The 16,070-nt window shown below is 40.0% G+C and overlaps 1 protein-coding gene across 2 annotated transcripts in view; it reads left to right on the top strand.

Annotated features, from left to right (window-relative positions):
• spryd3 (SPRY domain containing 3) overlaps window positions 1-16,070 on the top strand; it is a 77,170-nt gene that overhangs the window by 26,483 nt on the left and 34,617 nt on the right. For both annotated transcript variants that reach the window (XM_030734834.1, XM_030734835.1), the window contains exon 7: window positions 9,987-10,136. In XM_030734834.1, coding sequence (XP_030590694.1) covers window positions 9,987-10,136 — 150 coding nt within the window. The remainder of the gene's footprint in view (window positions 1-9,986; window positions 10,137-16,070) is intronic.

The raw sequence follows: 16,070 nt of genomic DNA, 5'->3' as shown, positions 1-16,070 counted from the left end.
GGGGGTCTCTTTCTCCCATTCCTCTTTTGGAAACTTTAGAGACCACAGATAAGCCTGCAGTCAGAGAGTTGAGTGCTCTATGGGGTAATATGATAATATGAGTTCTTTAAAATATGAGGACTGATAATTCAAAACTTTATATATTTTATTTTTTAAATTCAATTCTGGATTTAAGGAAGACTTAAAAAAAATAATGCTATATTATTAATATAATTTTCACCTTAATCGAACCATTCAGTGACCCATTGTGCCCTATAGATGGGGGCATTGCCATCCTGCAATGGCTTTTGTAGTCACCACTTAAAACACCTGTGTTTTGCTCTGCACTAATATTTTGAACAGCGCTCTCCATCACCATCACCAAAGCACCAAATGAGGAAATATCTTTTGGAACAATGGTCTTCGTCCCTGTAGTAGAAATCCAGAGACTTGCCAAGTTCCAGTGATTTTTCCGGTGGCATGACACATTACTTGGGAACTTGACATTGTTTTTTTTCTCAACTGTAGGTCATAAGGTTGAGCTGAAATAAATTTATATGCAAGGAAATGTGTTTGAATGTGTCTGAATTTGCAAGTGTTAGCATGCAGCATTGCTTTTCTGTACTTTCATGAACTATACTTACTGGCATCCTTTTTAAAAATATATAAAACGCCTAGAGGGCAGCCTAACAAGCTACTGCCTCAGTAAACCCAGTGGTAATACTCAGAGATTTCAAGTGAAAATGTGGTCTATATATATATACATTTATGTTAGTAAATCTATTTCACTTGAAATATTGTTGAGGAACACATTTTGGCTCAGGCGAACCCATTTTCAAGGTGTAGTTTTGGACAATAGTATTGACTTGGATCCTTATCCTGTTATAAAACACCTTCCTCATTGCTCTGAATTGCGCTCTTGTTTCAATCAGCATGAACATACAGCAGTAGTTTGGCAGCACGAAGTGTTAGCACTATGAATTTATTATTCTAAACCTATATGTGTTGCCATCTTTTCATGGCGTCCTCTCTCCAGCACTGTATAATTCTTACCCAAGAGTAACGTTGTTTTTGGTTTTTTTTTTTTTTTCCCCGGCAGTGGCAACCATCCTGTAAAACTGTTAACTTTTTACGACTTTGTCCATATAAATCAGCACTGGTGGCAGTACCTGCTGGCACCGGAGCCCTGAGTTAATTTGGGCACCATCTTCCCAGCAGTGGTAATGGTGATAATAAATGGAGTGTATTAAAAGGCGACGAAAAGCTCCACATGGCCAATGAGTGATGAGGTGATGGTGAAGGGCAACAATGTGGGTCTTTGCTTGCAAAGGTTCCAGCTGAATTTTCTCTGATTGATTAAACCTTCATATCACTGCATGTGACTATTGTTTTTCTGTCTTGTTTTGTGAAATAACTTGTGGTGGTTTGTGTAGTGTTCAGATTTGATGTGTGCTCTCTCACTGTCTTGGGTGTTACTGCAGGTGGGCAAGTTGCCTTTAGGCATGCTGCATGCACCCAGGCAAATATCATCTTGTCTTCTGACGGTAAATGTTCACCTTTCTTCACCTCGCTTGTTGTCAGCTTTGTGGTAATTACAGGTTGTGTTTAGATTTTGCATATACTCTGTGCCAAGTGCGTATTTGAACTTCTGAAGAGTTTTTTTTTTTTTTTTTTTTTTTAAAAAAAAGGTTTGTCCTACAGCAAAGTTCGTGAAATGTTTTCCTGTAAATATGCAAATAGAAATTTTTTTTCAGGTTGAGTTGGAAACCTGCTCTACGTGTTGTTTTGCCATGTGTGCAGTTACCTTTTCTAATGAATAGGTTGTAAGTTGTAGCAATTTTGTTCAGGTAATTTATTCCTAAGGATAATGAGGTAAAGTGGTGTGTTTGGCTTGTAATGTAAACAGAGTCATGGCATGAATAAGAGAGTATCTTTTAACTGTGTTCAGTATCAGTGGCTGCATTCAGTACACATAATCTGTTGGCTGGAAGCCTATTAAAAAGCAGCAATGACAGAGTGGCTGTGACCAGCTGCGGCATTATGTCAGTGGTTTTCATCTGGGATGCCTCGTGCATAAAAAAGTGACTGATGGACAAGTCAGATTTAGCTACTGGAGGCCATCCAACCCAAGTGAGAGATGAATTAGAGCGGGGAATCACAGCCTTGTTCCAAGGACAAGGCCAGCTCATATATTTTCCAAACCAGGGTGCCACATTTGGCCTGGATCAGTCAAGTTTCTATGTCCATACTTTAGTTTTTAAGCACACAAATGGTAAGGATTTATTTTAAGAAGGACAGTAGAAGAGAGCAACGGGGGACGCAAAAAAAACAAGCTCAGATAGTGAAATTCTGGGCTGATAGTGATATTTTAAAAATAACAGCTTTACTGATTCCAGTTTATTTATTTTGTTTTTTTTTTTTATTTAGTTTAATCTGCCCTGTCATATGTGCCAAGGTAACAATTAAATCTTCATCTATATTATAGAGAGAACGGTCTCACTCATTCTGGAAATCGGCCTCTAATGCGGTATTGAAATCTATGCGAATGGGGAGTTTATGTGTATGTACATGTTTATGTTGTGGAATGACAAATGCACAGGAAGGTGTTTTTAAAGGCGTTTACGGCCCACGCATTCCCCAGTTTAAATACAGATTTGGTCATTTCTTTCAGTAATGTTCAGTGTCTTAGTTTTTTTCAGGCCTGTATATTTCTTCGTGGGGTGTACGTGCCATCAAATGTCCCGGCCGCGGTGACTATAACAGTGCATATGTTTGTTTTTTGTTAAAACATTGAAAAGGGCTCTCTTCTGCCGTTAACTTAGGCTTATTCAAATTTACACATGCTAATATTTTTATTAGCATGTGCTTTATTAGCTGGTGTGCACAGGGATGTTGTAGAAGTGCATATGGTGTACATGTGCACCAGTGGACACCAACTTTCCTGTTACAAACACACACTGAGTACTTCACTAGTTATAAATTAGAAAACAAAACAAAAAAAAACTGTTTTAAACTCCTTTAAAGCTCTTAGCCTTTTATCACATTACACTGTTTCCAAGATAATTAAATTGTAGTGGGAGCAGGGGGTACATGCAGGCATGCCCACTTAGTGATCTGTTATAGCTCCACTATCTACAATAGCAGGTAGTGACAGTAGTTCTTGTTCAATTCTGCAGCCTCAGTGTGTTTGGTGTAGTGGCACATGAATGAGTTCACTCCCTGCAGCATGTTTCGGTTAGAATGAGCCTGTGGTTTGCAGCAGATTTCCAAAGCACAGCAAGAACTGCCGTCGCCACCTGCAGTCTAAGATGGTGGAGTGAGAGTCTGTAGGTCACATTATGGGGGTGACCTGATCACCTGCTCAGCATACATTCATACAGGCGACAATGCTAAACACTGCACTACCATGCTGACTGTAGGTTGGTGTATCCGTAATACATAGAAGAGCAAGCAAACCCAGGGAAAAAAAGCTGTTAATAATGAGGGATACAGGTGTAACTACATCAGGGCTGTTTTTAAAAATGCAATTTTTTTTTAATCAGGTTCAAATTTGGTCGACAGATTTGAGCAGCATGATAAAGACGTGTTCTCCTAATTTCATTTTCACCTTCTACTTAAATTTCCCCATTTGCTGTGACAGGAAACTGGCAAGACCACTCTCTGGGCGTTACATCTGTTTCCCAGGCAGCAGCTCAACAAAACATGGCCTTGCACACCAACATTACCATTCTCACCACTTAGAATTATAGGAGTGAGATAGCAAGAAAAAAGAAAGGGAGAGGGAGGTTGTCAGCTGTCTCAGTGAGACATGCTTTGCTCAAGGCTAGATCTCTCCTTTTTTTGCCCGCTTGTGTCTCTCCTCCTTCTATTACTCAGCAGCAAGAAGCAAAAAAGAGGTGTGACTGAGTGCTCATCACACCGAAACGCTTTCCCTCCTCTCTCAAAGGAGAAGCAGTTGTCCAGGCACGAACTATAGCAGGTTAAGGTGGAGGCTAATGTTGAAAGCTGTCCATGAACAATTAATCAACGTGGTACTACAAAGACTAAACAAATGAGGCTTTGGCACCAGTTGTTGTGGAGATTTCCTTTGTGAAGAGAGGGGAAAAAACTGTTCAGCACTCAGTGTGGTGAATAGTCTACAGTTACGTTTCTCTGTGGACCACAAGCTGATTACAAGTGCAAAAACTTATAGATATAATGTAATCTCCCAAATGTTAATTAGTCACTGCTCAAACATTTCCAATGCGGTTAAAATATCCAGAAATTGACCTTCACTGTGATTATACACATACAAGTTTGTTGCCATTAATGATATATAGTGTAATATGGCAAGAAAGAAAGTAATGCACCAGAAAAGATGGGAACAAGAGGATTGATTACAAGCTGGCATCCATGAGATCTTTTCAGTTTCGGTAACCATTGTAGTTGTTGTCCTCTGTACCCTGTACCCCATTGGTTTGTGGACATTTTTTGACACCTCACATGTTGGTTGTTTTTTTGTTTTTTTTTTTTTCAACCATATTTAGATGAGAGAAACTAAAAATGCTAGAATTTGCTCCAAAATCACCTCTTTTACCTTTTGTTATAAAACTGTCTATGTAGGGCCAACACCATTCTTCATACCAGATTGTAAATATTGTTTTTATTGATGTTAATGTTGGACATTTTATCATGGGAGTCTATGGGGATTGACTAGCTTTTGGAGCCAACCTCAAGTGGCAATTAGAGGATTTTGGCTTTGGCTTCATTTTTCAGCCCAAGAGGAACTTGGGTAACTTTGATGTACCGGATAAATATTAGATTCTGCAAAAATCTTTGCAAACAGTACTAGGCATCCATCACACAGAAAAGGGATATGGAGAAGAAGTAAAGTGGCTAACACAGGACTGCAAAAAACTAAAGACAACAAGAACACGTGATGTTGCATTACCAACTGCTGGCTGGCTATGAAATCACTTCAGGTTTCTTATTGTACAGAAAAACATTTGGAAGGTAAGTCAGCATCTTCCCTCACTCAAAAGGGGCCTTTGGCGGGGTGACTAAGCACGTAAGCGAGATTGTTCTGCAAAGTGTCTGTATTAGCTGACTTAGAGTAAATTCAACCCCAGTTGTTTAACTTGTTTAAAATCACATTGCTGGTAATTTTCCTTTGAAGGAAGGCCAAAACCTCTTTGGTGGGTGACAGATTTTTCTAATATATCGGAAAAAAACCTGTATGCAGGACCTCTCCGGTGGTTACTTACCCCCCAGATCCTTTCTGTGGCTGTCCTTGTATTCTGTGATGGGCATCACAAATGGCATGACAGTACACTTTGATGTCGTTTCAGCTTGTGGCTGGACTTCAGGTGCAGGTTGGTCTCTACTGGCATTTTTATGATGCATCAAAGAGCGGGAGTGCAGGGATTCCCAGATGGCACAGGGGGAAATTGCTGCAACAGTTGGAAAAGATGGCTTCTGCAGAAAACTGTGGAAAAAAAACCTCGGCCATTGATTTTTTTTTTTCTTCCTGTTTCTGCTTCTTCGATTCCTATTCCATCATTCAATCTGTGATTTCTATTTTTTTCTGAACTGACATACGTTTTCATTTAGGAAAATACTGCAGCAAGTCAAGCTGCATAAGTATAAGTATTTATAGAGCTGAGCTGTGTTCGTGGCCAATGATCAATGTGTCGATTAAGAAACGCTGACTGCAAACAAAACTAAATATTTAAATTCAATTACAGAAAGACAAAAAGAAATCAGAAATGACATGCATGGGCAAACTGTGGCCTGACGAGTTTTCACAGGACTCTATGCAATCCAGTGAAAAACTAAGTACACCCTTACTGCTTCCATAGGAAATAAGAGGGTAAATAACAGCCAAATGTACTTGATTAACTGATCATCAGCAAGTGTGAGCACCTCCATAAAATCAGATGTTTTGTCAGTTTGCTGGTTTAGAACATTCACTACAATCTTCCCTGGAAATCCATCCAGGAGCGGAAATCCCAGCATATTCACCCCAATGTCAGACTGTCCAATGCTCAGAGAATTTAATAAAAACTTAATTATTATTATTAATTAATAAAAAGAGCTGCATCTCAGACTCTATAGGCCTCTGTTAGCATGTTAAATGTTAAAGCTCATAACAGTACAATCAGGAGACTGAACAAGTATGGCTTGTTTGGAAAGATTGCCAGGAGGAAACATCTTCGCTCTAAAAAGAACATGGCAGCACAGCTTAGGTTTACAGAGTTGCATCTGAACAAACCACCAGACTTATAGAACAATGTCCTTTGGACAGAGGAGACCAAAGGGGAGATGTTTGGCAGAAACTGAGCATGGCATATCAACACAAACACTTTGTACCAACTGTCAGCATGGAGGTGGAGGGCTGATGATTTGATCTCGTTTTCCAGCCACAGGATCTGGGCACCTTGCAGTCACTGAGTCGCCATAGGACAATGATCCCAAGCACAGCAGCAAATGTACAACAGAATGGCTGAAAAATCAAGTGGTGAAAAATCAAGAGATTTGCACATAAGCGAATGATGCTTCACAGAAATGAAGCAAGGTTGTAACAAAGAGTGGGCCAGAATTCCTCCACAAAGATGTGAGAGATAAAACCACACAGAAAACAATTGAACTACTGAATCATGGGGTGTACTTAGTTTTTCACAGGACTACAGAGACTATATGTCCTATAAGAAAAAGATGTTTCTTCCCGCTAAGCTAAGAGATCCCCAGCTTGAAGAGATCTCACGTGAGCTCCCCCTCATTTAAATATTCAATCAAAATATATTTAAGAATGTTGTATTTGTATGAATAGTAGTAAAAAGATGCTTTGCCATCTTGCTTTATTATTTTTTTTAGCTTTTCAGTTACAATCTATGACAATTACCAACAATCTGATAGTGGTTATATATTCCTTAGTGTCTGCATACTTGGAATGTTACAATAACTCTTGGTTTTTATGTCTGTAAATAAAATGCGTGTAACTACATGAGCTATACAAGTACAGTCCTATTTAACCAGTTTAATCACCATCGACTTCCTCAGCTACATTTCTTTGACGGATCACTAAGCAACAGCGAACAACACAGAGAACAAATTGTAATAACTTAATTGAGACACTTGACTTTTTTGACATACATGTTGAATAGCTTTTCCCACCAGGTGTGTCATTTTAAGTGGCTGGCTAGTGAAACGTAGCACACCCAGGTGGTGTTGCATGCTCGAAAACACAAAGGATTAATGCAGAAGTAATTTCGTCCACCCCCACCTCGTCTGTCATCCTATCCTTTCAGCCTGGGGGCGTATTCTTCATTGCGCACATGCTCACACATTCACACACATGACATGGAAACTCCGCTTAGCCTAAAGGCTTTGTGGTTGCCTAGCTGCCCACCTACTCACCTTTTTCCACCAAACTTTACCTGTTTAGATGCTTAAGACCAAAATAGACCTGAAAGTAATTGTATTGCCATCAAGTAATGGATGTGTTGTCTCGAGTGGCTGTTCATACTTGTAGAATAGTCCCTGTGGGTGATTCAGTGAGGGTTTGACTGGGTTTGAAAGTGTCAATAATAATGCCCACTCACTTAGGACACACTTGCAACAGCTAGTTGTGTGGTTAATTAAGTCCCTGGCCTCTATAACAACACTGGGTCCTGCCCAAGCTTGATCAGCTGTGTTTCCTATCCACCCTGCCTTCATAGAAACAGGTGAGACATTTTTTGAACGGTGTCTCCTCTAAGGCATTCGTGGTTTTGTGTGCCAGCCCAGAGTTTTTATTTATCTTGAGGGGAAGATGAATACCTGTGTGGATTTCGTGCTTATCCATTTTAAAGTTAATTCAATTAGAAGGCGAAAGCTGCGCAAACAACAGGAGCAGCACTGGTACAGTTGAGGATTATATGGAAAGATAACACAGTTTCAGTGAAGTGCAAAATAAAACTCCCACAGGCCTGGATGATCTCGATTTTCTTACACACCTGCAAATCCTTGACCCTCACAACAGAGCTTCAGAAGACAACTGTGGTAGAGGAAATGGAATATTACCGCATGATCTTGGCCGTCCCATAAACTGACATTAATCAGTGGTCCACCTGACCACTGAAGAACACAAAGGTCCATTTGAAGATCCACCAATAACAGTGAGGAGAAAAAAAAAACTAAAATGCTATGCCGATGTTATAGATCTGAAGGACTTGCCAAAACCATGTACCAAGGAACCGTCTAGGAAAACTGGCCCAGATAAAAACAAAGAAAACAATGCTCCGACAACAGTGAAGAGTGGACAGGAGAGATTAGCCTAGAATGGGACATTGTTCTGCTCACTGTCGACAGTTAAAGTGTCCAAACGATTAGAACTGCAAATATCCTCATAGTGGTACTAGAGGAAAAATCTGGATCTTTAAAGTCAAAGGGGATTCATCATTCGGGAATCAGGAACGTTTGGACCACATTTTAATCCAAATATGCAGATGATATTTAGCATAATGGGAGCAATTTTAGTACCAATAGCAGGTTATGGGATCAAACTTAGCACTGTGGATATTCTGTGCCAAATTTAATGCCAATCCACCAAAAGGCGCTGGGATGCTTTACTAAAAAAATCTAAAAAATAAAAAATAAGCTCAGATGACCGAAGACGACTTCATACAGAGACCATGAATGCTTGCTCAAACTTTAGTTGACAAACTAGTTGACAACCAGACCCTGCCTTTCCTAAAGCCATGCTGCTAGATAGCTAAGAAAGAGGAGCTACTTTTTGAGCAAGGCAAGGCATTTAGCTTGTTGCATTTTCATGCTTAAAGCTGGCTTAATGTTCTCGCGGATCTTGTGTTGCCATCACAATTCTGCACAATTTACACAAAGCGCCTCATTTCTCAGTTTATTTTATTAAACACCCAAAAAGAATAAAAAGGGTTTTTATATAAACCTCAATCGGAATTAGAATCGTTAGCAATTATAAATGGGTCCAAGCAGCCCTGTGCAGTTCTGAGCTAGAGCAGCTTCATCTAAGTTGGTGCAGTTGGCAGCACTGTCTAAAACCAGGGCTTTGCCAAGCAAAAACAGTCAGACTCGTGTTTTTGTAGAGTCCCTGCCAACATTATCCATCAAAATTAACTTCAGCACCACCCTTTGACTGATTTCCGTCAAATTTAATATCCTGTCTGTGGACCATACATGGTGGACCAAATATGGTGAAATTTAAAAATGGCCAAAGAAAAAAAAAATTTACCTAGAGGTTTGGTTACACCAAATTGTAGATGATGAATCTCTGACTCATGTTTGATGGGTGTTTAAAGTCTCATCATTTGACGTGTTTTTGGCTAAATTACTGCATTTTTGTCCAAAAATGACACAGAGGGAAGATTTCATAAAAACTGTACCATGTAAATGATTCAACCTGATGTGCTCCTTTTGCACATGCCCTTTGTCTATGTAAATTTGTAGGAGCATACACTTCTCCTCTTCACAATAATGTCAGATTCCAGGTTGGATTGGCCCTATGCAAAGAATTAGTCATTAATACAAACTCTTAAAGACTTCTGAAAGTAAGAGTGCCACGATGACAGCAGTGACTGCGCTGTATAAACGTTGGGTATTCATTTTCACAGAGATTTTATGAAGGTGCTTTAAAAACATTACCACAGTTGCCTGATAACTCTGTCAAGCAGTTCAAAAGTAATGGTAACCCCCAGCTGCATGTTTCTTTGCATTTTTTCCTAGTTGCACCACTACAGCTATTGGGGGGCAATGCTTGTATCATAAATACAATTGGTTGCAGTCACACAGAGTCTGAAATCCTGGAATCTTTCAGTAGGTAATCTGAGTCTGTTGTTTATTTCTCAACAAATTAACCCCTATCCTTCTTTTTCTCTCCCCGTGTGTGTGTGTGTGTGTGTGTGTGTGTGTGTGTGTGTGTGTGTGTGTGTGTGTGTGTGTGTGTGTGTGTGTGTGTGTGTGTGTGTGTGTGTGTGTGTGTGTGTGTGTGTGTTTTTGTGTTTTTTCTTTCTCAGCTTCTGGAGTATGTTGGCAAAGGAAAGAGTATTATGGATGTGGGTTTGGCCCAGGCCCGACAGCCACTCACCACCCGCTGCCATTACTATGAAGTGGAGATAGTCGATGCCGGGGAGAAGTGCTACATTGCCCTGGGCTTGGCAAGACGGGTGAGCTTTCTAAGAAAAGAACAACTTTTGACAACTTCACACCTACATTCACCTTTTTTGAGTTTGGTGTTCAGCATTTAGCCACCACACCCATTTTTTCCACATTGTAATATATCAGGCTCAATGAATTCAGAGGATGTGGATTGCATGAGTAAGTTTCCCACTGGCTTACTCTTGGATTCTACTCTCTTATACTCTTCCTTTTCTGGTGTCCATAGTTCAACAAGTGGCCGAGGTAAAAAACATGCTAATGATGGAAAACTTTGACAAAAGCCTAAATTGGGAATTAGGCAGGTAATTACTGTGTGCAAAATGTTCCCCAGGCCCTGTCTTGGGAGTGTTGTAATTTTGGCCTAATGGAAGATCAGCAGCGCTCTTGTCCTTTTATAAGTTCTTTCACATACATGCAGATCAGTGGATAACCTGGTAAAACTGTTTTTAGATTTTGGAGTATAGCTCAGTAGTAAACATGTTGGTACTGTGCCTGTGTAATTGATTTTTATTCCCGTTAGCCCGCAATTTATCCATCCTTTAATGGCCTGCTTTGGGGTGAGATGAAACACCTTTAAGAGGAAAATGCAATTAGCAAAACTTTAACACTCTTGTTTGAACCCCTATTTCGTTTTCCAAAGTATGCACATGCGGTTCCAATTTCAGTATTAACACTGCAACCTTCAGTGCTGGCCTGCTTTAAAGAACAAAATGGGCAGAATATAGTGAAACTGATAGACAAAAGATACTGAAAGAATAAATTTAGGGTCAATATGCCAAGACATTTCAATACACAGCTGCAGAGATCTAAAATAAAAGCAATAATAAGTGCAAAAGAGCTGTTTTGAAGCCTCCTTAGAAAGCTCATAAAGGACAGGATTAAACTTGTGTAAATGTTTTCTTCCTGGTAGATGGACTCTCACAAAGCTTATTTGCTTTACATTTTACTTGATATTATTGCAATGACTCAGGAAATATTTCTTCACCTATGTGGGTTAATGATTTGTGAGTTTTTTCACACCCTGCAAGCGTAGCCTTGAAAGCATAATGGATGTGAAATATTAGTGACTGCCGAAGCCAAGGCCTACAGAGAGCTGCCAACTCTGTCTCTCCCAGGGTCAAAACTCTGCTCCTTTTAATAACAAAAATAAAAGATGAAACTTGTACAACATCTTTCAAGGTTTCACTGGGAATTTATATAGAAGAGGGACACAGGCATGCATAGGTCACCTTACTGGATGACGGGAAGATGAAGAACTATACAGATGTATAGAAGGTGAGTGGAAAAAAATAGACTTGCATTGTATATGTGCGCTCCACTTACAGGTTTCCTTTGTAGCTGTGTAAATCTTGAAAACTGGAAAGTAATTTAAACCTGAATTATTTGGACTAGATTGTGAGAAATGTTGGCAAGATTTCTGCAAGTGCATTGCAAGCCTGCCAGGTCAAAGCACTGAGGAATTTTACAATATGAAGCTATTTCTCAGACGTAAGCCGCAGCCATTTATCTAGTAGGTGTATTGTCTCACTCTTAAATGTTTTTACAGACACAAAAACAGCGTAAAAAGGATAGCATCCAGCATCACCATCTGACATGAGCAAAGGCGAGGGGTGGCCAAGAAACTGTGATGCTGTACACTCATACCTTTTCAATCACAAGATAGACCTGCTCTAATGCATACCCTGCTTTATCCCCCTTTTAAACTCTAATGGGAATCATAATATACAAAATGACCATCATGTTATATTTAGTAATTTTATTTTTATTCAACCTTTATTTTACCAGGTAAAATGTTTGAGAACCAGTTCTCATTTACAAACATGACCTGGCAAGTTCTTGTTTGTAAATGGCAATGACTTGAAATTTGTAATCGAGACCATAAACTCATCAGGAAAGTGTTTACAGAGGCAATGGATGAAAGAAGCATTGTTTTGCTATAGACTTCTATATAATGAGACGTCTTTATGAGTTGCCCCCTGCTGGACACCGTGTAGGTTTAAGGCATTTGTCTCCCCTTTTCAGATCTATAAGCTACTGTCTGTCTTTGATAGTACACACTGTATAGATGCCTTTGGTTGAAATACCATTAGGGAAAGGTTTTGGATAAACAACTGAATCATGAAGTCAACTTTTTCCTGCTTTTTAACTGCTTCCTCTTATAGGGTATGCATTAGGGCAGGCCTACCTTGTGATCGACAAGGTATGAGCGTGCAGTATCACAGTTTCCTGGTCACCCCTTGCCCTTGCTTATGTCAGATGGTGATGCTGGAGTTCTCAACAGGACATCACGCACCAATGGGTGACATCACAGTGGCCGCATCTGTCTTTTGTTTATCTCCCTTGACTTGCGTATATGCATTCAGATGATGAGATGTTTGCCAATGACCACACTCAACACAGTAAGTAGTCCTGTAGCCTCAAAACGTCTCACATTACTCAGTGAACGTAACTAATGTATTGATCTAAGGAGTAACAAAGTGAGTAATCTCAAAAATAGCTTTTCAGCATCCTTGGACGGTGTCAAGAACTGTCTTTCATGTCAGCCAGTGCTGATTGTTAGTGGGTACCGCAAATTCACGCTCCCCTGGAGAAGACTAGAATGTATCTTATATTTGCTTAATTATTTTATATGTAGATAGGGACAAACCCAGTCAAATATCTGGTTACACACACACATGTTCTAAGTTAAACACACACAGACCTCTTCCTCCCATGGGTGAGGAAGAGGTTGCTTCTGTTCTGGTCCCTTCACCTTTTTTTGTGCTGCATTACTTTTTTGTATGTTTAATCTGGGTTTTGATATAAAAGCTTTAAGCTTAAGTCCAGGAGAGGTGCCAAAGCAGCTTTTCCCTTTTCAAGTTACCGTAACAGCAGCAGCAGCCCCAAGAATCCCATATTATCCAGGCTCTTACTTGGTAATCCTCTGACTTTTACTTGAGCACCATGATCTGATCAGATTTTTAAAATACCTGTGAAACTAATAACATTCCCATCAGCCTCAGTTGTACTCTATGTTTAATGCTAATTAGCAAAAGTTAGCATGCAAATATGCTAACAAGCGTCATCCTCCAATGGCTGAAAAATGAAGCGCCAAAAACTGCAGTTCCTCCAATTGTCACTTGAGGTTGGCTCCAAAAGTGATGTTAAAATGCCCAAGTTTTACAGATTATGTTTACAGCCTGATGTTTATGCATGTAAAGCTTTTTAAGCCTTAAGTTTAGAGAATTTTTATGCTTTTAAAACAAGTTTATAGATCAGTACTCTGCCTGAATGTGTAGACACTGAAGCACCAGAGCTTTCTGCTGCTCATGCAAAGACCAATGTGTATACACAGTTTGTTTGTCGTATGGCAAAACAGTCCCATTTCACTGACGTTGTTTTAATTCTGGCCTGGATTCCAGTGCAATGATGCAACTACAGGGGAAGTCAATGACCTTAAAATCAAAGCAGTCCATTAGAAAAAAAAAAAAAAAGGAGAGGAAGTAAATTTTTGAATCCCCTAAGCCACTGTTGCCAGTTTCCTGACCAAAAGGGGAAGTCTGAAGAATTTGGGCTATGTGATAAGTCTGAATTCTTTGTGTGTAAGGTAAATGCTGTTGTTTTGTGTGTTTCTTAATCTAAGATCTGTTTTGACCCCACTGCCATTCCTAGACCTGTCATGACCCCCTCGCTTTCTCTGTCATTCCTCTGAAGACTGAAGATAAGGATCTTTGTGAATGTACAGCATGCATACTCTTGGTAGCGCAGTTGTTTTTCATCCGGTACACACACTGGTTGCTAGGCTGTGGGACAAAGAGATCTAGGATTAATTATGGGGTGGGAGAGCATAGAGAGTAGATGGCAAGGTGAGGAAGCAAGGTAAAACGTCAGGAGCTAGAAAAATCAAGGGAAAGGGAAAAACACAGGTGGTGAAAAAAGGCAGGAAAGCCCTCATGTTTTGAAAAACAAAAAGCACCCATCCCCTTAAAATCCTACAAAAAATGATGATAACTCTGCAGGAGTATAGAAGAAGCTAGGAGAGAAAAATGGCTATGACGGAGGAGTGAACGGAAAGTACTTGACTGAGTAGCCATCAGTGTTACAATAAGACAGATGGTTTTCTCAGCTAACCCCTGACTCTCTTGTATTAAGTCTCGGGTAATGTACATCAGCACAGTCATAAAGCTACACACACACACACACAGAGTGACCGAAGCCTACGCGCACTTACACACAAACAAGAAATAAAACTGTTTCCTCTGTCCTGGTGTGCCCCGGGAACAAGTCCTGGGAACAGCGCTCTTCCTTTTCCTCTTGTGATGCAGCAGTCCTAACTGGTTTTTAGTGCTGCTTCAGGAATCTCTTTCTAGCAGGGTCAACTTAGGTTAAAACAAAGGACCAGTTACTGTGCCAAGGCTCCTGATCATAACCAGTGCAACAACAGTGTAAAGGATGCTACTTAGTATAGATTTAGTGTTAAACATTCTTTTTTTTTTTTTTTATGCAACAATGCCAAAACAATCACTACTTTGAATTTCTAAAACTTGAGTATTTTATGCTTTTATCATTCATCCATTTCATCATCCATCTGTTTTTCTACTGCTTAATTGGTCTGGGCTGTGAGGGCTGCAGTCTAAGCAGAAATGCTCTACCCAGCCACCTCTTCCAGCTCTTCCAATGGGACATGAAGGCATTCCCAAGCCAGCTAAGAGATGCAATCTCTCAGCATCTCCTGGATCTGTCCTGGGGTCTCCTCCCATTTGGACATGCCCAAAACACCTCACATATGAGGTGTGCAGGAGGCATCCTAGTCAGATGCTAAAAACACCTTAGCTGACTCCTTCTGATGTGGAGGAGTGGTGGCTCTACACTGAGCCCCTCCTGAATAAATAGGAGCCTCACCATATCTCTGAAGCTGAGTCCAGACACCCTTTGGAGGAAGCTCATTTCCGCTGCTTTTATCTGCAATCTCATTCTTTCGGTCACTACCCACAGCTTGCGGCCATAGGTGAGGGTTGGAACTTAAATTGACAGCTTCACTTTCGCTCTCGACTCTCTCTTTACCACAGCAGATCGGCACATCTTTCAATCTCCTGCTCTATGGCAGCAGCTCCTCCATAAATGTGGATTAAACTGAATATCTTCTGGGTTTTGGATGGTGCCTAGATGGAAAAAGACTGTTTGAAGGTATTATTCATAGCCCACTATTTTTAACCCTTCATTTACAAATAAATTAATCACTAAATTGAGAAAGTAATCAGTACATTCAAAGATAATGAGAATACATTTTAGTTTCAGCATCATATTCTTTCAGTCTGAATCCTGTACTTTTCTATAAGATCCAGATGTTTTGTTTTTTTACTTTTGCAACAAACTCATGTACAATAGTTTCCAAAGAAGCAGGTGATTGCAGAGCAGTGCAGGTTGGCTCTAACTAAAACAGAAAGAGAAGTGGAAAATATCAGGGCAGAACTGAACAAGCAAACAAGTATATCAAAATCTGAAGGTTGAGAAACAGATGGTAAACTCAACAAATGGTACCCATAAACCCCAAACTGGAACTTGTTTGTGAACAATGTGAACATCAAGGCTTCAGTTTTTTGGGTAATTTTCTGCATAGTCTCAATTTCTTAGAGAAAAAAATCATTTGATTCAGTTTTATTTATATAGCACCAAATCACAACAAACAGTTGCCTCAAGGCGCTTTATGTTGTAAAGTAAATTATTACAGTAATTGCAGAGAAAACCCAACAGTCAAAACGACCCCCTATGAACAGCATTTGGCAACAGTGGGAAGGAAAAACTCCCTTTTAACAGGAAGAAACCTCCAGCAGAACCAGGCTCAGGGAGGGGCAGTCATCTGCTGTGACCGGTTGGGGCTGAGGGGAGAGAGACAGGACAAAAGACATGCTGTGGAAGAGAGCCAGAGATTAATAATAACTAATGATTAAATGCAGAGTGGG

This window comes from Archocentrus centrarchus, chromosome 7, assembly GCF_007364275.1.
Source record: "Archocentrus centrarchus isolate MPI-CPG fArcCen1 chromosome 7, fArcCen1, whole genome shotgun sequence".
Lineage (NCBI taxonomy): Eukaryota > Metazoa > Chordata > Actinopteri > Cichliformes > Cichlidae > Archocentrus > Archocentrus centrarchus.
This window is presented reverse-complemented; position numbering and strand designations above follow the sequence as displayed.